This window comes from Epinephelus moara, chromosome 12 (assembly GCF_006386435.1).
Source record: "Epinephelus moara isolate mb chromosome 12, YSFRI_EMoa_1.0, whole genome shotgun sequence".
NCBI classification, from domain to species: domain Eukaryota; kingdom Metazoa; phylum Chordata; class Actinopteri; order Perciformes; family Serranidae; genus Epinephelus; species Epinephelus moara.
In genome coordinates, this window is record NC_065517.1 from 4875223 (window position 1) to 4900242 (window position 25020).

The window sequence follows — 25020 nt, forward strand, 5'->3', positions numbered from 1 at the left end:
GTAAATCAATTAAATCTTTATATGGTACACATATTGGCTCAAGCCTCCCGGAACAAATTCAGTTTGGCTCAGATGAAATAAAGGACAAAGCTGCCATGGTCACTCAGTTTAATGAACATTTTATTTGGGCTTTGTTGGGTATATTTGATAGCTTAAATGTAAATAAATTGGTTCTATGTTCTGCCAATACTGCAGCTGATGAAAATCTAGTCTGTTCATTTTAAACCTATTTCAGTTTTACAAATTTGTAGAGCTCTGAGAGACAATGACCACAGAAAGTCTGTAGGTCCAGACAATCTCGATCCTTATCTCTTAAAGGTGGCAGCAGATATTATTGTTGAGCCCATTTCTCATTTTTAAATTTGAGTCTTCTCTCTAACTCCATTCTTAAAATTTGGAAAGCTGCCTATGTTCTCCCTTTACTTAAAGGTGGAGGCCCCTCAGAGCTGATCAATTACCGCCCAATTTCCAAACTTCAGTTTTGGCTTTGGCTTCAGTGGACCACAGACTACTCCTAAACAAGCTAAAGAATGTTTCTTTTTGACCTAAGGCTGTACACTGGTTCCAAAATTATTTCACAGATTGTACTCAGTGTGTTTATGCAGAAGGCCATAAATTGAAATTTCTTCAGACAACTAAAAGTGTCCCCCAGGGTTCCATCTTGGGGCCTATTTTGTATTCTTTTTTTTTTAATGATTTGGGTGAAGACATTCCAACAAAAATACATTTATATGTGGATGACACTATCATTTACATGCATGCCCCGTCTATAATGCAGGTAGTGCAAGAGCTTCAGACTGCATTTCAAGCATTACAAACCGCTCTGCTGAGTTTAGAATAGATTTTATATGCTCAGAAAACAAAGTTTATGGTCTTCTCAAAAGCTCACTCACAGTTACTTGTAGTTGATGGTAAATCCATTGAAAGAGTGTCCTAATACAAGTACCTGGGTATATGGATAGATGACAAGCTTTCATTTAATACACATATTGCTACTCTAGTTAAGAAGCTAAAGTGAAAATAGGCTTTTATTTTAAAAACAAGTCTTGTTTTACTTTCAGCTCTAAGAAAAAAACTCATGAAAGCCACTTTTCTGTCTGTGATTGATTGCGGTGACATATTGTATATGCATGCAACCTCCTCCATTTTACATAGCCTTGATCCAGTATATCATGCATCTCTACTTTTAATTAAAAATGCAAAGTCACTTCATCATCATGTATTCTTTATGATTTGGTGAGCTGGACATATTCGACCATTTGCAGAAAACAGCACTGGTTTATTTTTAAAGCAATATTGGGCAAACTACCTCTGCACCCATTGGTGTGTTAGCTCTGGTAGTTACCAGCTACGCTATTCCAGGTGGATGCTTTTTAATGTACCCTGGGTTTTGACAGATCTGGGGAAACTGCATTTTCCTAGTATGCACCTTGGACATGGAACAATCTCCAGAAAGATCTAAAATTAGAAACACTTTTATCCATCAATGAATTTAAGGGCATCATAAAGAGTGTGGTGACAGAGACATGCACATATTTTTCTTGAGAGGCCACTATGTTTGAATAGCTGTTGTTTTATTGTGGATTTTTGTATTTTATATTGTATTTGTTGCATTTTAAATGTGTTTAGATTGGCTGCTACCTTTGATCTCAATGGGACTTCCTGGTTAAATAAAGTTTGAATAGATATATAAATTAATAACTATAAATAAAAGATAAAAATTGATACTTGGCATCTGTGTATTGATACAATATTGCCACACAAAATATTGCAAGACTATGCTGTATCGATTTTTTTCCCCACCCTCTAGTACTTAGGTACTTTTATTACATCGGCATACAGTGGAGTATATCATATATGTCATTTAAAAAGTTACAATAAAATTTATAAATCAGACTTAAGGGGACACACACACAGTTAGTGTATTATTTTATTTATTTAGCGAATGCAAATTTCTCAAGCCAAGCAGTAGCCTCTTGATCTATATTGTGGAGGGAGACTAGACCTCCTCTTAGTCTTTGGAGACAGCAGGCTTCAATAATATGCTCCATGGCTTGCTCCTCTCCACAAGCATTGGGCTCAAGCTGCTCCCCCATCTGTTAAGGCTGGCCAAGTAGGGACCTTGACCAGTCCTAAATCTGTTCAAGGTGGACCACTGTCTCCATGAGAGGTTGGTGCCAGAGACTGGTTGAGTCGGGTCTGACACTAGATGTTTGTTTGGGATGTCTTTGGATTCCCATTCAGTCACCCAGGCAGACAGTGCATCAAAGTCAGTGGGTGGGGGGTCCTTCCAACTTGGTCGTCTAGATCGGAGATGAGCAGGTGGTGGGCTGAAGATGTCGGCGTGGATTGGTAAATGGAGGGAGTCTTTGACCTTTTGGAGCATCCTATAGGTGAGTTCAGTTCGTCTGATGTTGGGGGGGAGTATAATAGATAGGACAGGGAGCCAGGGGAGCAGTGTTGAATGAATAGTTCCCGTTATGATTCACATAGTGGAGTTAAGTTTTGTGCCTATGTGGTGTGTGTGGGGTGACCTGGACCAGACAGGGGCACAGTATTCTGCTACCGAATATGACTTGCAAGTTTGCAGAGGAGGTTGTTTCTGGATTTCACCTTTGCTGACGCTCCTTTAAGGTGTTCCTTGAATGACAATGTCCTGTCCAGAGTCACCCACAGGTATGTTGGATTAGGGGCATGTCTGAGCTCATGTCCACTCAGTCTGATGTCCAATTGTTTGGCAGCTTCTGAGTTTCAAAGATGGAAAACACTAGAGACTGTTTTTGCTGGGCTTGGTTGTAGGCGCTAGGCTTTGCAGTACTGGTCCAGTTTTGCAAGGTCCTCATTGAGCACTTGCTCCAAAGAGGCCAGGTCAGTAGCTTGGGTTGCCAAACAGATGTCATCAGTGTAGATGAACTTGTGGGATCTGGTGATGGGCAGGTCATCTGTGCATATGTTGAACAGGGTCAGGGAGAGAACTGAGCCTTGAGGAAGCCCATTTTTCTGTGTTTTCCATGCACTTATTGTCTGTCCTAAGTGGACTCTGAATCTCCTGTTGTTGAGCGGAGTTTGGATTGTGGCTGTTGCCCAGGCAGGGAGCACTTTCCTGAGTTTCAGCAGGAGGCCTTTACGCCAGACTATATCGTAGGCTGCTGTGAGGTCAAGGAACATAGTCCCTGTTTTGAGCTTGCTCTCAAAGCCGTTTTCGATGTAGGTGGTTAGGGCCAGTACTTTTTCCCCTGTACTGCGGCCTTTACAGAAAATGGCCTGGTCTATCCTAAGTATTGACTCTACTCCTGGGGATATACGTTTTAGTTGTAGTATGAGGCGTTCCAAGATTTTAGAAGGAACACAGTGTGTGTGTGTGTGTGTGTGTGTGTGTGTGTGTGTGTGTGCGCGCACGTGCATGCGCACGCGTGTGTTATTACTCATATCACATGCAAACAGAATAGTGTTATCCCATTTGATTGGACAAGAGACCTTTGTATTAATTATGCTAGGTATGGTATGGTAGGTGGGGTTGATTATTTAAATATGAAGACTGAAGGCTCTGCACAGTGGCACACTGAACACGGACACACGCCAACACTGATGCATTGACTAACTTGAGGCATATGGTATGAAACTTAATAAACAAGTCTTTGTTATTTTAACTTAATATCAGTGCTTCTTGAGAATACTGATGCTGTGGTTACACATGTTGAAGTAAATATTTAAGTATTTAAAAGGTTGTGTAATTGGTTAATTTTGGAAAATTTATTTGCAGGAATCTAGAAGCATGGGACCAGAAGTGACTGTCAATGGGACTTACACTGTTCATGATGTGCATCCCTGCTATGAATCAGATCACACAACTTATGTATTTACAAGCAATCCCTCTATAATATGTGTATTATTATATATTGTTCTAGGCTCATTGTCAGTTATCACAATATGCGGAAACCTTCTTGTAATCATCTCCATTATTTACTTCAAACAGCTCCACGTCCCTACAAATTACCTCATCCTCTCTCTGGCTGTGGCTGATCTGCTTGTTGGTGTTGTAGTTTTCCCTTTCAGCATGGCCTTTACTGTAACCTCATGCTGGTATCATGAGGGTTTATTCTGTAAGGTACGGGGAAGCTTTGATGTAACACTAAGCACAGCGTCTATTTTGAACTTGTGCTGCATTTCTATTGACAGATACTACGCAGTATGTCAGCCTCTTGCTTATAAAACTAAAATAAATGATAAAGTTATCGGGATTATGATCCTGGTGAGCTGGGGAGTTGCTGCTCTAATTGGCATTGGCATCATGGTTGCAGGGTTTAATCAAGGAAAATGTGAAGAAAGTTGTTTAATTGATGCTCTTATTTCAACCACTCTGGCATGTATTTTTTCTTTTTATATTCCAGTCATTATAATGCTCTGCATCTACCTGAAAATTTTCCTTGTAGCACAAAGACAGGCAAACACCATTCAGAGCACAACCTGTCAGAGCACAAAGTCTGGAACAGCTGTCAGTAAGATGGAGAGAAAGGCCACCAAAACTCTGGCTATCGTTTTAGGAGTTTTTCTCTTATGTTGGAGTCCTTACTTTTTTTGTATCATCTTTCAGCCTTTAACATATGATGTTACACCAATTGCTGTGATTGAAACTCTTAACTGGCTCACACTGTCAAATTCAATGCTCAATCCATTTATTTATGCTTTCTTTTACAGCTGGTTCAGGTCAGCTTTCAGAATGATCATTTCTGGGAAAATAATTCAAGGTGATTTTGCTGACTCCAAGCTATTTTGACTTGAGAATGTTCATTTTAATCAGAGAGCAATGATGAAGTCTGAAACAATAAAAATGCATCTTTAATGCCATGATAAACTGTATGAAATGGCATTTTGTATTTACAAATAATAATTTAGTACGTGAAAGTAAAATGGTTTCAATTTTAATACAATAGCACAATCAGATAGTTACTGCCTATAAGACAATGTTTTGTAAAGCTCTTTTACACAAGCAGTTACGTTTACTAGCCTAAATTACTTAAGCGGGTCATTCCATTCCAGGCTCTGTGAGTGACAGCGGGCCTCCTGCAAGAATCACTGGTACAAAAAAGTTCGTCCTTAATTGGCTTGTACGAATGATTTAGGGGAACTTGCTGTATTCAACATTTACTTGTATTTTGAATTTTCTTTTAATAATGCTCAAAATCACAATAAACTTTTAAAACTTTTTAAAGTTCTTTACAAAAATAAAGGATATAGAATAATAAAGTCAGCAATAATAAAGTAAAATACAATAAAACAATAAAATAAAAGTCAAGCAAATGCCTTTGGTTATAAGAAGTGGCTGGCACATGAAGTGAGAGGATCTGAGATGTACTCAGGTGCAAGTCCAGAGCCGGCCTTAAAGGGTATCAGTAATATCTTAGAACCAACTCAAAAATTGACAGGAGCCAAGAGAAGCTGAAACAGGAGTAACATGCTCTCTTTTTTTGGTTTTAGTGGAGATTCTGGATGCTGCTGAACATGGGTCCACTTTTTCAGTAATTTTCCGTAACCGCTTATCCTGTTAGGAGTTGTGGGTGGGCTGAAGCCTATCCCAGCTGACATTAGGTGAGAGGCAGGGTACATCCTGGACAGGTCACCAGACTATCACTGGGCTGACACATAAAGACAGACAACCGTTCACGCTCACATTTAGAGTGACCACTTAACCTGTGTGTCTTTGGACTGTGGGAGGAACCTGGAGAAACCCTGGAAAACAAACACTGATACGGGGAGAACACGCAAACATTACATAAAAGGGCTCCCTGAACACGGGTTCAAACCAGGAACTCTCTTGTTGTGTTGCAGCAATGCTACAGTATTCCAAATGAGAGTGAATAAAAGCATGGATGACAACCTCTAGATTTCTACTGGATAAAATTGAACTGAACTTTGAAAGTCTCCTGAGCTGCAGAAAACAAGACTTGAATGAGTAGTCCATTCCTTTTGAAGGAGTCATATACAAATAGTCTGCTGTTATTCAAACCTATGTTTTGCACTGATGGATTATATTACTCTGAAGCAATTTTGAGTTTAAAAATCCTATATAAATCACACTGCATAGCCTAACGATAAACATAATTTAGATTGGCTATTTATGCTCTAGTCTAATATTACAATATCAATTATGGTGTAATTAATTGATTATAATCAACGACTTCCTTTACCAATGATTATTAGTTTTCAGATTTTGTTAGCTTAAGAATTTTTTAATGTTGTGGAAGTATTTTTCTCCCAATAAAATATAAACATGAAGTAGCAAAGAGCACCTGTGTTTCTGTTGTTTCATTGCAATAAACAGGCTATGCCTATGTTCCACTATGAAGGGCTATAGAGTGGACAAGATCATGGAAAAGGCACAAAACCAACTATTAAATGGGAGAGTGAGACAGACCCATTTCACCATTGAAGGGCTGAAGGAGCAGGCTGACCACTTACTCCAAAAACTAACATCCCTCTTACCTGAGGCCGTCCTTAAAAAGATCATTTACTTCACTAAGAAAGTACAACTATCTCAACATACCAAAAGCAAAGAAAGACAAAAAAGGAAATTCCAAAACCTCCAAATACGAAACAACACTAACAAGACAGAAATCCTTCCTTGGAGGCAAAAGACTGACAATCCCACACAAGATGAAACGCATGACAGATGGATAAAGAACTTGTCAGACAGGGAACTTACCCAACCAGAGAGAGAGGTCTTAGCCAAAGGACTGAACTTTACCATAACACCACAGCAGTTACCTATAGTTGATCTTATCACAGCTACAGAATCAGCTATAAGAAAAAACAACTTGACAGAAACCGAAGCCGAGCAGCTTAGGTTGAAAGTGTCAGCAGCTCTGTCCAATGCTAAGCCCCCACCCTTCAATCTCACTACTGAGGAAAGAAAAGCTGTGACATCCCTGAGCAAGGATCCAAACATTACCATCCTTCCAGCAGATAAAGGGAGATGTACGGTAGTTCTTAATACATCTGACTACCACAATAAGGTCTCTACATTACTCAGTGATACTAACACCTACAAAACTCTGAAACGAGACCCAACTAGTGGTTACAAGAAAAGGACAATAGAATACCTACAAAAACTACAGAAAGAGGGCACCATTGATCGCCTACAATATCACCATTTGTACCCCCAAGATGCTATCCCATGCACATATGGGCTCCCCAAGATTCACAAAGAAGGGCCCCCCCTCAGACCCATTGTCAGCAGCATAAACTTGGTCATGTACAACATTGCCAAACATGTAGCCAACATCCTGGCTCCCTTGGTGGGCAATACGCCCCACCATATCCAAAACTCCATAGACTTTGTGGACAAAGTAAGAGGTTTAAAAATGGATCCAGATAATACCATGGTATCATATGATGTGACCTCCCTGTTCACTTGCATTCCAACCATGGAGGCAGTGGAAACACTCAGGCAATGTTTGCTACATGACAACACCCTTGTTGGGATTCACAGGACCACAGATGATTTTTCATTTGGTAAAATCATAACTGGAGATTTAAAAGCTTTTTCCTCTGCATGCTCTTTGTCTTCAAACAAAGAGGGCTATGCGACACCCATCTCCACAGGAGATCTCACCTCACACCACAGTGAGACTCAAGTCCCAAAACTTGATTGGACAAGACCTTTACAGTGACATGTCAAGTCCCAAAACTTGATTGGACAAGACCTTTACAGTGACATGTGACTCTGATGTCACAGGCATCGGTACAAGGTCTGCTCCCTCCAAGCCTTCTCCCTCTTCTTGCTCCAGCTGCTTCAGCAGCTCCCACCTCTCTTTCCGGCTGGGTCTGGAACTGCAGAGGCCCAAACCCCTGCTCCATAGCCCAGAACACTAAAGGGAGGGCAATTGATCACAGACTCTCTTGCAAACACAAGGTTTGCTACTAGCTTTCCAGCAACAAGGAACTAAGTGAGTTAGCACCAAGCGTCTAACTCTGCAAGGACCCCGAACAAAGTGGCACACTGAACAAAGGACCCAACAGAGACTGCAGCTGGAACCATCTTCCCAGCCTTCCTCTTCCGGCTAACAGCAGTACACCACCAAGTGACTCTTTCTCCCATCCATTCAAGGATCGGTAACGTAACAACTGGGCATAGCTTATCACAGCTTTACAGGCTAAGCAAGACTGTTTAACTTGTTGTATGTGATTTGATGCTGTTTACTGAGTTATTATTATGATAGATTGCAGTTAGGTCATTGATTAGTTGGCTTCGCCACAGCTAAGTGTTTAGTTTGCTAATACTGTTCACAAACAGATTCTTGCATGCAACTAAACAATCTCTGCACTAATCCAGACCGTTTGCAACACACGTCACATTGACACAGACTCATTAACAAATAGGCTTTCAACAGAGCTACCCTAAACAGGCATTTCAGAGTTCCCGCTTCTTTTCCTTTGTCTTTGTCCTGACCACACGGTCAGACAAACACCTCCCCCGGAAACTGAAGCAGCCTTTATTCGGCCATTTTGGTAGTTATCTGTTGTCAGCCATTTTGTTTTGTAAGCCAAACGGCTCCTTGATCACCACCTTTGTCTTTCGCTTCTTTCTCCCTCACACACACACACACACACACACACACACACACACACACACACATATACACACCAAGCTTGTATATAGTTAGTTAGAATTTGTGTGTTTTGGTTTGCTTTGCTAATTTGTGAATAAATATAATTCCTTGGAATCATGCCTGCTGTCTGTTTAATGTTGCACAAGGGTGAATGAATAGTCAGCCTCTGCTGCGTCAAGAACTCCGAAATCCTTCAGGCATTACCGTTAATTTTGGTTGTTGTCATTAATTTAATTATTAATCAAACTCCAAATTAATAGTTTAGCCTATTTTATGAGACTGATATCTTTAACTGGTTATCATTTTTCCCTTTACAGGAATGGTGCCCCACGAGGTGATTTAATGTTAATTAAGTCACATTATTTAACATAATTATTAATTATTAATAATAATTATTAATTATTTCCGATAGCCAATTTAACCCCAACATATTTGGTGCCTCCGTGTGAAGCCTAAGGTCTTGACCCCAACATATTTGGTGCCATCGTGTGAGGTAAATATATGTTGATTCCCAACACCCTCCACGACAGAACCAAGCTCAGTCCAGATCAGATATACCAACTACTGGATCTCTGCCTGAGCACTACCTTTTTCAAATACGGCAATTTTTACAGACAGAAACATGGCTGTGTGATGGGCTCACCAGTATCGCCCACTGTGGCTAACCTATACATGAAGGATGTAGAATACAGAGCCTTGAACTCCTTTGAAGGAACAGCACCGAGCCACTGGTTCAGATATGGAAAAAAATAAGGCTGAGCACGGAAGAACCAAAAAGGAAACACCATCACATGGAGCCATCCGCATCGGGAGGCGGCTGCCACCCCTGGCAATCTGGCCACCCTCCACTCCACCAGGGGAGAGTGGACCCCAAGTCAGCGCCAGCAGCCAGAACCAGCTGCCGCCCCCCGGTGCAGATGGCTCCCACTGAGGAAACACTGGAGTTAAGAACTAAACTATGAAAAGATATATCTACTGAATATATCTAATATCTAGTAAAGCTGAACTAGTAATGACACTACATCTAGAAGAACCACACGGTGTGGTTATGTTAAGAAAAAGCAAGGGTGTTGGCTAATTTCAGATATTTTAGATAATACTCTAGAAACGGCCTTTTTGGGACAGTAGTTTTTTGCGGCTTGTTGTAAAATAGAGTTGTAAAAAGATACATCTGCTGAATATCAAATGTCTAGTAAAGCCAAACTAGTAATGACACTGCACCTAGATGAAATATGTTAAGAAAAAGTAAGGATGATGGTTAATTTCAGATATTTTAGCAAGTTCTCTAGAAACTGAGTTTTTGGGACCTGTGATTGTTTCGGTTGTAGAGTTGTCAAATAGTGTCATAAAAAAATTAATATATTGAATATATCAAATATCTAGTACAGCCAAACTATCATGTTATTATTATTATTATTGGTGGGAAATTATAACAGAGGAATATATTTGCCATTTTAATATCAAGAACACTTTCATGTTTTTGTGTGTATACAGGGCGTTGTTGAATCAGGGAATCCCTGTGTCCACCACGACAAAGGATCCTAATTTACTTTACATGGGCACTGTTTCCGTGGTACCGGCACATAATTTCAATCCATTACGTGCTGCCACCATTTCTGTGAGATCAGGTTGGGTCCCGGAGAGTGAGTGACCTGACACGGTGCATTTGGAAATTCAGTCTGATGCTCTACACTAAAATGAGAGCCCTGTTGGTCAGAGAAACTGAAGGTTATATTTCTATATGAATTAATGAACGGGTAAGAAAATCTTACATTTATTCCTCTAAGTGCTCTGCTGTTCCATTTTCTCAGACAGAGTGCCCAGAGTGCGCTCCTGCCACTCAAAGAGTGCGGTGCTCTCCGACACTTGGAATGAGTATTTCTGAATGCACCACTCGCACTATCCTCCACCATTGTCTAAAACAAGCCAACAGAACTTTCCAGAGAGTGCAAGCTTATGCTATAATTGTTTTGCCTCCAATACATTTATTGCCAGGGAGAACTTTCACAGTTATGTGCATTGTACACACTATCAGGTACGTGCACAGATAGACTCAAGGTGATGCGCATGCATCTGCCTTTTTGCCCTCTGACTAGATAACTGCCCTTTTTTGTGAGACTTTTTTATTTTATTTAATATTTTAGTTTTTCAATTTGGCCCATGACATAAATTCTCCATTAACAGCATATTTTAATGCCTGAAAAACACAGTTGAGTTTGAGACTGCAAGAGCCCCTGCCCATCCCTCATCAACGTACCTTGTCATAGTCAGCACAGTTGACACACTTAAACTGAGTGCCCTGCAGAGCAGCATCACGTCTCCCTGTGACCTGCCTTTATGGACAGCCAGGTAATGATAGTGTTTGCCCTAAGCCTCTGCATTGTTTGTTACTGTTGTGAGATTAACCCAATATTAAAACATCTCCATACAGCCAGACTAATATAGGCATTAACCCACCATTAAGTTTAACAACAACATAGTCTGGCGTAAAATTACGTCATCTCCAACTCTCTGGCTGATTCCGGTTCACCAACTGCCTGCTGCGAGCGGAGACAGACGCTGAATTGCTTTCCCACTTCCATGTCTTTTTAAACCAAAACTCAACTTGAAGTAATGTTTATGTCTCCCATGCCATGGCTCTGAAAATTCATTTAAAAAAATCTGAAATGTGGTTTGGTGCTGCACACGCCTTAGGCCAAGAGCACAGAGAAGGAGAGAAGGAAGTCGAAGCTGCAGCCGCTGTTCTCTGGGATTCTTTAGCAATATTTAAAGCTTATTTAGAGGATAATAATTTTAAGTATTAGTACATGACTATTTAATGAAATCACAGCGGTTTTCTCATAAACAAACTTTATTGTTTACAAATTCTTGGGAGGTGGATTGAATTAAAAAAAAACATGACTACTTTAATGTCTGAACCAACTGGAAATAAAGTATTAAGCTTTAAATTTAAACCTTACTGCAGAACATGGTCCATCATTAATACAGAGTAAAACACATGTGTAGACTCAGCAGACAACATGAAATAAGACAACTTTCTAAAGGAGAATGAATGTTTGAGAGCAGTACAGTATTCCTGAGAGTCTTACTGCATTACATTCTATTTTGATTTTGATTTGTCATTTGAATTTTGTTTCCCTTTACATAAATAATTACATTTCCACCATAAATCAACGCAGTGTTTGACCCCCAAACCCCTCTACTTAATATGTGTCCTTTGCAATATTTAAACAAAATGACACCCTTGTCTGCATCCCTGTATGGGTGTTAAACTAAATATGTAAGTAGCCAAAATGTGTTACTGTATATAACTTTATTTTTTTAAATAAATAAATAGTTATGAGAGAGGTGCCCCCTTTTTGGCTTGAGCACCTGCCCTGAAAATGCCTGTGCATTGGACTGTGCACTATATCTTACTTTAGTCTATTTCATGTCAAAACACTGTGAAGGCTATTAAAACATTCACAAACGAGCAGGCACGCACACACACACACACACACACACACACACACACACACACACACACATTACTTGTCATTAGGTGTCTCTGTATCTCATCTAATCAGATGTAGGATCCTGCATCTGATTGGCTGACCACATATTTTGTTTTAAGTAATGGGATAGGGGTTCATAAATACTGAACCAAGTCCAGAACCTCTGCACAGTGGCACAGTGACGAAGGCCACAAGAGTGTCCTCGCATGATATATATTACGGAGTTAATGGAAAGCTCAGCCGAACTGACAATCATGTCTTGTTTTCTTGCTGATTGCTGTTTGTTTGGCTTTACATACATGCTGAACTAAATGTCTTTTAAATGTTCTTAATATTCTAATTTATTATTATAGAAATCTAAAAGCATGAAACCAAAAATGACTGTCAACGGGACTTACACTGTTCATGACATACATCCCTGCTATGAATCAGATAGTACAGGTTATATATTTACAAGAAATCCATCCATAATCTGTGTATTGGTGTATATATTTCTTGGCTTATTATCTGTCACCACAATATGTGGAAACCTTCTTGTAATAATCTCCATCACTTACTTCAAACAGTTCCACACTCCTACAAACTACCTTATTCTCTCTCTGGCCGTGGCTGACGTGCTTGTTGGTATTGTAGTCTTTCCTTTCAGCATGGTCTTAACTGTAACTTCATGTCTGCATCATGAAGATTTGTTTTGTAAAATACGAGACAGCTTTGATGTATCACTGTGCACAGCTTCCATTCTGAATTTATGTTGTATTTCCATAGACAGATATTATGCAGTGTGTCAGCCTCTGACATACAGAACTAGAATAAATGTTAAAGTTGTTGTGGTCATGATCCTGGTAAATTGGGGGATTTCAGCTCTAATCGGAATTAGCATCATAATTGCTGGATTTAACCAAGGAACATGTGAAGAAATGTGCTCAGTTGACGTTGTAATGGCAAACACTATGGGACCTGTTCTTTCATTTTATCTCCCAGCAGTCATAATGCTCTGTATTTACCTGAAGATTTTCCTTGTTGCTAAGAAACAGGTGAACAGCATCCAGAGCACAACCTGTCAGAGCACAAAGTCTGGAGCAACTGTTAGTAAGATGGAGAGGAAGGCCACCAAAACTCTAGCTATTGTTATGGGAGTTTTTCTCTTATGTATGACTCCTTACTTTCTCTGTATTGTCTTTCAGCCTTTATCTTATTATCCCCCACCAGTTCCAGTGATTGAAACACTCAACTGGCTCACACTGTCAAACTCAATGCTCAATCCATTTATTTATGCTTTCTTTTACAGCTGGTTCAGATCAGCTTTCAGAATGATCATTTCAGGAAAAATACTCCAAGGTAATTTTGAAAACTCAAAATTGTTTTGATTACCTTACTGGTTGCTAACGTATGCTCATTAGGGTGAACAATAGATTAATGCTTTCCCCCTGAGATGTGAATCCTTAAGCATCAAAGTACCATGCATCAAAATAAAACTTTCTTAAAGCACAGTTTCACTAGTGTGTATTGTTACATGGTATACCTAAGATAAATTAAAAGCTCAGCATAGGTGTATCATCAGGAGCAACAAATGGGTCTCAGATTTGAAAGGGGCCTGTTTCACAAAGCAGGTTTCACAAACTCTGAGTCTAACCCTGAACTCTGGGTTGACTAACAATGAGATAGAAAACTCTGAGTTTTCAGTTTTTAGAACAGCTGATCAGAGACAGTTGAATTAATTCTAGTGAACACTAGTTTGTTCACTCTGAGAAAAGCTCATGCACAGTGGATGAAACAAGCCATCATCAATGGAGCTCCGATACCACTGTTCACCATTGCAGGTAAATAAAAAGCAGGACCTCCATTTTAATCCAGTGGACACAGAAATATTAATGCATGGAGCCTATATGCAGACTCTGAACATTTATACATATATATATATATATATATATATATATATATATATATATGTATATATATATATATATATATATAATGACGAAACTGTCTGTGTGTGTGTCTGTGGGTGTGTCTGTATGTCTGTTCCACGTTTATCTCCTCACTGACTTGGTCAATCCATGTGAAATTTGGCACAGTGGTAGAGGGTGATGGGAGGATGCGAATGAAGCAATATTACATCAATTGGCCAAAGGGGGGCACTATAGCAACCAGATTGAAATGGCAAACTTTGAATGGGCATATCTCATGCCCTGTATGCCGGAGAGACATGAGAGATATTTCTCTCATCTATACCATCTTCAGATGCAGGCGCCCCCGTCTACCAAGCACAAGACATATTGATCTGGTCAATCTCCGTCCACTTCCCAGGTCCTCACAGCCAAACACAAAGCAACGTCACCTGAAATTGGCTATATTCAACACCCACTCCCTCAACAACAAAAGTCTAATTCTCAATGAATTCATAACGGACAATAACCTGGACTTTCTCTGTCTCACTGAAACCTGGCAAAAACCTCTGGACTACTTCTCATTAAACCACACCACCCCTTCAGGATACACTTACATGGACAAACCCCATACAGAAGGCCGGGGAGGTGGCATTGCTGCCATCTTCAGGAAAAATATCAAAACAACCGCCATCTCCATCCCTCCTGCCCCCTCATTTGAACACCTCACCTTCAAACTCTCTGGTCCCTGTCCTCTGGTCACAGCCATCATTTATCGCCCACCCAAACCACATCCCTCCTTCCTCTCTGATCTTGCGGACTTTTTGATCCAGTTATCTGCCATCTAACCACCTGTTCTCCTCCTGGGTGACTTCAATCTACACATTGACAGTACAGACAATAAACCTGCCACAGAATTTCTGGAACTGCTACAATGTCTCAACTTCACCCAACACATTAACTTCCCAACACACAACCGTGGTCACATTCTGGACTTGGTCTGCTCCACTCATCTCAACATTCAACTGTTATCCAGCCACAATCTACACATCTCTGACCACCTGGCTATCACTATGGACGTAGACATCCCTATCCCCACCACAAAACACAACCGGACCATAACTTTCAGAAATCTTAAATCCCTCTCTCCCTCAGCTCTCTCAGCCTCACTCACCCATTGTCTGTCTGCCTCACCTCCCCCGCCATCTGATGACCCCGCTGACCTGGTAAACTACTACAACGACACACTCTCCTCCTGCTTGGATGAGCTCGCCCCCAACAAAACAAAAACCATCTCATTTACTCACTCTGCCCCCTGGTACACCCCCGCACTTCGCCATATGAAGACCCGGAAACAACAACTTGAAAGACTCTGCAAGAAAACCGGTTTATCACTTCACCTCCTAGCCTACACCGATCACCTACAACAATACAAAGATGCACTCAACGGTGCCCGCTCCACCCACTACTCTCACCTCATCCACTCTGGCTCCAACAACCCCAAGGCTCTGTTCTCCACCATAAACTCCCTCCTCAAACCACATGACAACACCTCCTCATCATTCATCACTGAAAAGTGCCAATCCTTCTTAACATACTTCCAAACAAAAATAAACACCATCTACAGTAACCTCAACACCTCCAGGATCCCTCCCATCTCCCCACCTGCCTCACCACCCATCACCATTCAGCCCCTGTCCCACTTCTCTCCAGTATCCCCAGCACAGTTAACAACCATCATGACCGGAATAAAAACCTCCACCTGCACTCTGGATCCCATACCATCCAAACTCATTAAGGACTGCCTCCTTGTCATCTCCCCACTCATTATTGGTATTATTAACGCCTCCCTCAGCTCTGGTTCCGTCCCCCAAACCCTCAAACTGGCTGCCATCACACCAATCATCAAAAACCCGGTTTAAACCCTGACAATTCAAGTAACTTCCGCCCCATCTCCAATCTCCCCCTCCTGTCAAAAATCCTAGAACGTGCTGTCGCCTCACAACTCAGAACCCACCTAACCTCCAATAACTTGTTTGAATCTTTCCAATCCAGTTTCCTTTCAACACATAGCACTGAAACAGCCCTCCTGAAAGTCACCAATGACCTCCTCCTCTCTTTAGACTCCGGAAACCTCAACATTCTCATCCTCCTTGACCTCACAGCAGCCTTCGACACCATCAATCACTCCATCCTGCTCTCCCAACTGGAATCATCTCTCCACATCACCGGCACAGCACTCTCCTGGATTCACTCCTACCTCACCAACCGACACCAGTTCATCAGTATAAACAACTGCACCTCCCCCACTGCTCCCCTGTCCCAAGAGTCCCCCAGGGGTCAGTGCTTGGTCCCCTCCTCTTCATCCTCTACATGCTCCCCCTTGGCAAGATCATCCGTCGTCACGGCCTCCAGTTCCACTGCTACGCCGACAACATCCAACTGTACATCTCCATCAAAGCCATCATCAACACCACCCACTCCACACTCACCAACTGTCTCACTGAAATAAAATCATGGATGCAAACAAACTATCTCCAACTGAACAGTGACAAATCGGACATAATCATCATTGACCCCACATCCCGCACCAAAGCCACCCACAACCTCTGCCTCACCTTCGATAACTGCACTCTGTCTCCCTCACCACACACCCGCAACCTAGGAATCATCTTCGACAGCCAGCTAAGGTTTGCCACCACATCAATCACACCACCAGGACTGCCTCCTTCCACCTCAAGAACATCGCCCGTCTCCACCCCTCACTCACCTTCTCTGCTGCAGAAACCCTCATCCATGCATTTATCGCATCCAGACTGGACTATTGCAATAGCATTCTCTATGGCTCATCATTCAAACTCCTCAATAAACTTCAATACATCAAGAACTCCGCTGCCCGCCTGCTCACCCACACCCGCTCCCGAGACCACATCACCCCCGTCCTCCAAAACCTACACTGGCTCCCCATCACACATCGCATACAGTTCAAAATCCTCCTCCTCACACACAAAGCACTCAACAACCAGGCAATTGAGGAGGGATCCCTCTTCCACGACGGACAGACGTGCAATAGATGTCGTACAGAACAGGTCAACATAATATATTTGCAGTGATCCATATGACAAAATGATACATAAAGAGAGACAGAGACAGAGAGAGATGCAGGACAGAAGGCAATGACAGAAGCATTCATTTAAGTAATAATATTATAATAATAATTACGCTATTGTGGTACAATATGTTGTAAAGTATACAGTATATTAATATATGATAGTACATGTATGTGACAATAATCATATGTGTATAATGACAGTAGAAGTATGATTAATGATAACAGCAGCAGTAGGAGGCATCAGGCAGGACCACAAAATATCAAAGGAGGCCAGCACTCACAAATGTCCTTTTAAAGACCTTTTAATCTAGGCAGCAGTGCAAAAAACAACGGACGCGTTTCAACCGTAAGCAACCTGATCTCACAGAAATACGTGAAATGACCACGACCTCTTAACACCGCATTCTGTCGTGGCAGCACGTAATGAGTTAAAATTACGTGCTGGTACCACGGAAACAATGCCAATGTAAAGTCAATTAGGATCCTTTGTCGTGGTGGACACACAAAGTCCCTGGTTCAACAACGTCACGTCAACCTCTTTTGACTCAGTGATATCTTCAACATTTCTGTATACACACAAAAACACGAAAGTGTCCTTGATAACTCAATATGATATGGCCATAAAATAAAATAAATGTATTCTGCCAGCTTTTGATAGCTTAGGGCTTTAAGAGCATTGTGCTGTGGGCAAATGTGGCGCATTCGACTACTGTTTTGTAGCTACTGTCTGCCGTCTCTGGGATTCATTCCATTTCAAATTGCCGTCCATCTGCCGCAACCCAATCCAAACGCGACTATCTCTGTTAAGAAAAGATTGTTTGTGTGTGTGTGTGTGTGTGTGTGTGTGTGTGTGTGTGTGCATCAAATCTTATACCATGGCAATATAAACAGAATGAAGACAGGATTTCTGGACTATTATCTATCAATCAATCAATCAATCAATCAATCAATCAATCTTTATTTATAGAGCACTTATCATACGATAAAATGTAGCACAAAGTGCTTCACATGTTAAAAGCAGAGCCCCCCCATCCTCAACAGATCCCCCACAGACCCCCTCACCTCCCTCACCCCCACCCCAATGTGATTAAAGAAAGAAGAAGAAAAAATAATAATAATAATAATAATAATAATAATAATAAATAAATAAATAAGAAGAAAAAAATAAGGCTGAGCACGGAAGAACCAGAGAGGAAACACCATCACATGGAGCCATCCGCATCGGGAGGCGACCGCCGCCCCCAGCAACCCAGCAACCCAGCCACCCTCCACCCCACCAGGGGAGAGCGGACCCCAAGCCAGCGCCACAGCAGCCAGAACCAGTGGCCGCCCCCCGGTGCAGGCATCCCCCACTGAGGAAACACTTAAGAACTAAACTATATAAATGACATAAAATATTAAGATGTAGGCCTAACATAAAATAAATTTGTTATTAAATAAATTAAAACATATAGGCTAGCCTACAGTAGATAAAAGTAGAACATGCTAAAAGTAAATACAATAATAGGCTTAATAGTAGCTAAGCAATAATAAATAGTGTCCAAACAATGATAAATAGTGTGTACATTATCTATTAGGCTACCATTCCACTGTGTAAATAGATTTTAAAATTTCAATATAATTTTAATATTATTTTTGCTTATTTCATTATTGTTATTATTGGTTTACTTTTTAGTAGTATTGTATTCTCTGAGGATGACTCATTTTAGTAACTATCTACAGTAAAAAAAGAAAAAAAAACAAGCAAAGAAACAAACAAAAAAATCATTTTATACACTGGGCCTTCAAAGTGCTCTCTAAAACTAGACCTAGCATGGCTTGTGTCCAAAAAATGAAAAAATCAAAACTTTGTTGTCGAGCTAAACCAAATACATCATTGGGAAGGTCTCCACCTGGAGAGTAACATATGTCAGTATGAAGATTCTACATGGCTCCTGCTTTGAAATACTGACCTTTGAACCTTGACCTTGGTGCATGTTTGAAGGCTTATAATTCAGCACCAAAAGGGGGTACAGACATTGAACCAACTGTTATTGAGAGCTCTTGACCTCAACTATCATGTGAGTGTAGTTAACAACTGGGGGTGCTGTCAGATATGGGTAAAATATGGATATAATTAATTTTCACCTATTTAGAAATTAGATATTTAAAATCTGATTACACACATGTTTGCCATCCCCTTAAAGTCCACAGTGTACTTTGAATTCAGTATTTACAACTTCCAAATCTAGGAAAAACACTTATAGTTTTTAAAAACTACAATTCCCTAGGACCGCGCCATGCAGCTTGATACATATCAGCAACATAGTTGTGTAGTTCTTCTGATTTGCAAAGTAGGGTTCTAAATAGGGTTGTAAAAAGATATATCTACTGAATAGATCAAATACATAGTAAAGCCGAACTAGTTATTACACTGCACCTAGATGAACTATGTTAAGAAAAAGTAAGGATGTTCGCTAATTTTCGATATTTTAGCTAGTACTCTAGAGATGGCTTTGTTGGGACGGTAGTTTCTTGCAGCTTGTAAAATAGAGTTGTAAAATAGGGTCGTAAAAAGATAGATCTACTGAATATATCTAATATCTAGTAAAGCCGAACTAGTAATTACACTGTATCTAGATGAACTAAGTTAAGAAAAAGTAAGAATGTTGGTTAATTTCAGATATTTTAGCTAGTACTCTAGAAACAGCGTTTTTGGGACAGTAGTTTTTTGCAGCTTGCTGTAAAATGGAGTCGTAAAAAATATCTACTTTTTTTCAAATAAACACAAGAAGTTTGTGCTCTACAGAAAGGATCAGCACTCAGTGAATAACCTCCTAAGTCCTATGATAAGCTATTATGGCAAGGCTTAACTATACAGACCAGTGAGCAGTGATGACTATCATGTCTTTGGCGTCATCAGGTGGGAATCTCCTTTCACCAGTGTTTCATCTAGTTGGTCCTACGACACCTCCATGAGGCTCGACAGTGATCTCTGGTGTCCCAGAGACACTCCCCTAATGCCAGGTCTCAATGCTCCCCGCACCGACCCAACAACCTCCTTTACCTTACTTACACATGGCTTTCTCAGCCCAAACAGTACTGCCACCTTCAACCAAACCCAGGCTCCGTTCATGCGAGCTCCAGGTAGAGACAGCGCTGATACTAGCTTTCCTAGCGCATTCACCATACTCTATTTCACACGCTACATAGCATAACTCCAATATAAGCTAAAGTTAACCCTATGGGCCCTAGGCGTTTTTGGGGTATTTTTACTACCTTTACTTTTAAGCTCCTATCACAGTCATTATAACAGTCATTATACATACACATGCTATATCTTGTTTGTTTTTTTTCAGGACAATGTGGGCTATCCAGATTTGCCATCATTTCATGTCCTCCTATGTGCCTGTATTTTATATTCATTTTTATATCAATGAAATAAACAAATCCGTGTTACTAAATTCTTACATTTTTACATGTATCTCACCATAGCAAGTTGGAAAATGACATATTCTGCCATATCTGAAATGGGGAGACTCTCTGGAATCTGGCAATATAAGAATAATGATGCTGGGATATTCTGTCACTTCACAGCTTTCCAAAACATGTGGTTTGTGCCAGGCGGACATGATTGCCAGTATTTTTTCATTATTGCAAGAAATTCCATTGACTCATTCACAAGTCAAAAATGTGTTTTATCTGAAAGAAACATGCAATATTTACATCTAAGATAACAGAAAAATAGTCAACCAAGTGCAATGATGTCCTCCAAGATAATATATGCCACTTTGTTTGCAGTAAACAAAGTTTGTTGTTGTTTTTCAGTTTCAGTTATATATTGGGGGGACATTTTGGGCATTGGAGGGGGGGGGCATGTCCCCCTCAATGTATATGGTGACTACGGCCCTGTCATGCATGCATAACTACGCTACAGTTGTCTGGATGCGCAAAGGTGAAGTGCTGGTCTTGTCATACAAAGTTTGATGGAGTGTCAACTGGACAATATGGAGATATTTGCATCTTGAAAGCCGGACTACAAATGTGGATAGACAGGGAGAAACACACGCAAGCCTAAGACGTGATAAAATATGATATTCCTCACTATATGAAGTGACTGATAACAAGATCTGTATAATGGATTGTAAAGAAATTCATCAGGTTTTTATTTTGTAGACAATTAATCTGGATTTATAGCATGATGGGATGACAGTACAATGATGTGTGTGGTATCAGTGGAAAGCTCTAGTCCTGCGCTTTCATGTGATATACGTGGCATTTCTGTGCAAGCCTGCATTCGCGAGTAATCCATTCAAGAGTAATGTATGTGCAAAGCTGTATGAAAGCTCTGTTATGCATAATTTTAGTGTAACTTTATCATTGTTTTTCACTGTGAAAACATTACAACACTACCGACAAGTGCTTGGCCTTGTCGGAAAGCTACAATTCCGCTGTTTCACGTGATATGCGTGGCTTCTCGCTATGACGCACGGTCGCGGAGAAAATCAATAGAGAAGAACAGGTGTGAATTTGTACGCACTATGCGTCGTTCGGGCCCATAGGGTTAAAGGAGATAGAGAAGATAAACTCACAGGATCAGCAAACACACTCACCTTGGAGCATGGTCTCAAACAAAAGGGATTCAAATAGGCCACTCCCACACTTAAATAACCTTCCTCTTCCTGGATTTTCTCCTGAGAGGACTATATATACTGAATATATCAAATATCTAGTAAAGCTGAATTAGTAATTACACTGCACCTAGATGAACTATGTTAAGAAGAAGTAGGGATGTTGGTTAATTTCAGATATTTTAGCTTGGCGTTTTTGGGAAGGTAGATCTTCCGGTTGTAGAGTTGTCAAATATAGTGTCGTAAAAAAGTAAATCTAGTTGAATATATCAAATATCAAGTACAGCCGAACTATCATGTTAGGCAAATAGTTAAAATAAATAGGTAAATAAATAATATCATGAAAAGACCTCTAAACATATCAATATTAGAATGTATGTACCAAACAACAGGCGGAAATAACATAAATACAAATACATATATCAGGTGTGACAAATAATCAGCTAAGATTACTAATCACATAAATAGTCTACCGCTCAGTTTCAACATCAAAGCCAAACATTCAGGTACATCAAGACATCTCATTGTGTAAGCAGTGAGTGAAAAGTGAACATGACATGAATTTCTTTGTATGTATTACTTATGTAGAAATTTAATTGGTAAATTCTCACTGAAAGAAATTTTACCTTAAATGTACTCATCACATAGCCTGACTGTTGATAGTTTACAGTATGTAAAACAGACAACTGTTTATTGGAATTTCAGGAGCATGGGAGCATGGAGCCATTCAACATGTCTGCTATTGTTATTAACAGGCATCTCTGCTATGAATCAGAAAATGTACCTCACATTTTATGTGTTATTGTATATTTTCCTTGGATCATTAAGTGTTCTCACAGTAAGTGGAAACCCTCTTGTGATAATCTCCATTATTTCTTTCAGACAGCTCCACACTCCTACAAACTCTGGGTGTGGCTGACCTGCACGTGGGGACTTTATTATTTCCTTTTAATATGACATTTTCTCTACATAAGAACATCTTCCATTCTGAATTTGTGCTGTATTTCTGTCAATAGAAATTTTGTTCATTAGTGTTTGAGTCCGCCTGATGTGGTTATCCCTGATGTGTGTACCTGACAATTATGTCACCCCTATGTATGCTTTATTGTGTGCATTATAAATAAATTTGAGTTGAGTTGAGATATTACGAAGTGTGCCATCCTCTGATATATAAAACTAAAAAGAATGATCATGTAGCAGGGATCATGAGCCTTGGGAGCTGGGGTGTTTCTGTCTTAACTACACTTTCTATGTTACTTATTTAATTCTTTTTAATTCTTTTATTAATCCCCAGGGGGGGAATTCAATGTTTTCACTCCATTTGTCATATACATATACACACAGGCTCAAAATACAAACACACATGCACAAACAGGACCTTTTACATGCATTAAATGGAGAGATGTGAGTGAGGGCTGCCCATGGACAGGTGCCCCGAGCTGTTGGTTTGGTGCCTTGCACAAGGGCACATTGGCAGTGCCCAGGAGGTGAATTGGCACCTCTCCAGCTACTAGTCCACGCTCCATATTTTTGGTCCAGGCAGGGACCTGAGCCGGCGACGCTCCGGTTCCCAAGCCAGGTCCCTATGGACTGAGCTACTGCCGCCCCCGGCTAAATATGGACACGTGGAGAAAAGTGTTTTTTATTTCTTATTCTCTCATCTATTTTTTTCTCATTTTAACTCACTGCAATCATTTTGCTGAGTATCTACTTGAAAATGTACTTTGTGGCACAGAGACTGGCACGCAGCATACAGAAAAAAATTCTGTCAGAGCACAAAGTCTGGAGTAACTGTCAGTAAGATGGAGAAGAAGGCCACTAAAACTCTGGCTATTGTTATGGGAGCTTTTTTGATCTGTTGGACTCCTCTTTTTCTTGTCAAATTCAATGGTCAATCCATTTATTTATGCTTTCTTTTTACAGCTGGTTCATAACAGTTTTCAGAATGATCATTTCAGGGAAAATATTTCAAGGTGATTTTGCTAACACAAAACTGCAGTGACTATTTCTGTCAATAATGAAAACAATAAAGAAACAAGATGAACATCTTTGATCTAGTTTGTCACACTCTTTATAGTATATATTGTATAACTGAATTGTTACTGTTTGGTACTCTGTGTAGTAAATCTATGTATATGAGTCTGAACAAACAGGTGCCTACAGCCACTTAAACAGTACACTCCATGCTCTCAATAATGAGAGTATTATTGTGCATAAACAGGTTCTATAAACACAAAAGATGAAATTAAACCATAAATCAAACAGAAGTAAATTTACAGACCTAGTTAAGATAGCAAAAACTTGTGTATTTCAAACCATTGTACGTTTTATATGAGAGAATATGCTATACATGTTATTCATATCAGTTGAAAAACAGATGCTATACAAACTCTTACATTTGTACAATGCAGCGAAGTTCATGGTCGCACATTCCTCAGCCGCCATTTCCAGTTTGAAAAGTGGTCCCTCCCCTTCCGCTATGTAGCCAAGATGGTGACCATTGAGGGCGAGAAGTGTCCATAGTTCCACACTCAACTTCTTGACCATTTTGAGGGCACCATCCGGGTACTCATAGTGCACTGCATTTTTCCATACTCAAAATATTAAGTGTAAGTACAGTATGCGATTGATTTTGCGATGAGACAGAGCTTTAGTCTTAATCTGAACTCTGAGCTGACTAACTCTGGGATGGAAAATTCTGAGTTTTTGGTTTCAGAACAGCTATTCTGAGTCACTTCAATCAACTTTGACTATGGATTCATCCCAACACCTGATCTCACATCCACGTTTCCCTCACACGCATCTCTTCCTCACGTAAGACACGGGGGAGAGATCTGAGGAGAGAAAAAAACGTATTATTGATTATTGTTAATACACTTCACTGTTATTTTTCTGGTTCTTCTGTAATTTGGGTTGTGCATTACTCACCATACAGCATATGTTAAAGGAGTAATCCGACACTTTAAAGGAGAGTATTGTCATATCTAATGGTACTTGCTGTAACTTAATTGTATGCCATATTTTTGAGTACCTCACATGGGTAATGCCTGGTACACACTACATGATATCAGCCCGACTCTAGCCCGACACAGCCATGTACGGTGTCGTCATGGATCGTGAACGACAATGAGTGTCATACACGATAATCCATCGTTTCATCTCATGTAGTATAGTTAACAACAACCGACGCAGCGTCTGGGACACCTCATGACGTCTGACTGACAGAAAGTCAAGCATGTCTGTTTTTCTTTTTGTCGTTCATGACTGCTCCAGTCATAGTCCTATACGCCTCTCTGAGCTTCTAGTTCA

At 40.3% G+C, this 25020-nt stretch overlaps 2 protein-coding genes across 2 annotated transcripts; both read left to right on the forward strand.

Annotated features, from left to right (window-relative positions):
* The first annotated feature begins 3775 nt into the window (after positions 1-3775).
* On the forward strand, positions 3776-7872 carry LOC126399157 (trace amine-associated receptor 1-like). Its single transcript, XM_050058986.1, has 3 exons — positions 3776-4103; positions 4176-4748; positions 7736-7872. Exons 1-3 carry the CDS (start codon positions 3776-3778, stop codon positions 7870-7872), a joined length of 1038 nt encoding a protein of 345 aa, XP_049914943.1.
* Positions 7873-12480: 4608 nt separating this feature from the next.
* Positions 12481-13470, forward strand: LOC126399158 (trace amine-associated receptor 1-like). Its single transcript, XM_050058987.1, has one exon. It carries the CDS (start codon positions 12481-12483, stop codon positions 13468-13470), a length of 990 nt encoding a protein of 329 aa, XP_049914944.1.
* The last annotated feature ends 11550 nt before the right edge of the window (positions 13471-25020 follow it).

Bases quoted from the DNA above. Each gene is read 5' to 3' on its own strand.
- LOC126399157 (XM_050058986.1), top strand. From the start codon at position 3,776: ATGGGACCAGAAGTGACTGTCAATGGGACTTACACTGTTCATGATGTG. The intron at 4,104-4,175 runs GTAAGGTACGGG...GCATTTCTATTG, and splicing joins GTATCATGAGGGTTTATTCT to ACAGATACTACGCAGTATGT. The intron at 4,749-7,735 runs GTGATTTTGCTG...CTGATGTCACAG, and splicing joins TTCTGGGAAAATAATTCAAG to GCATCGGTACAAGGTCTGCT.
- LOC126399158 (XM_050058987.1), top strand. From the start codon at position 12,481: ATGACTGTCAACGGGACTTACACTGTTCATGACATACATCCCTGCTAT.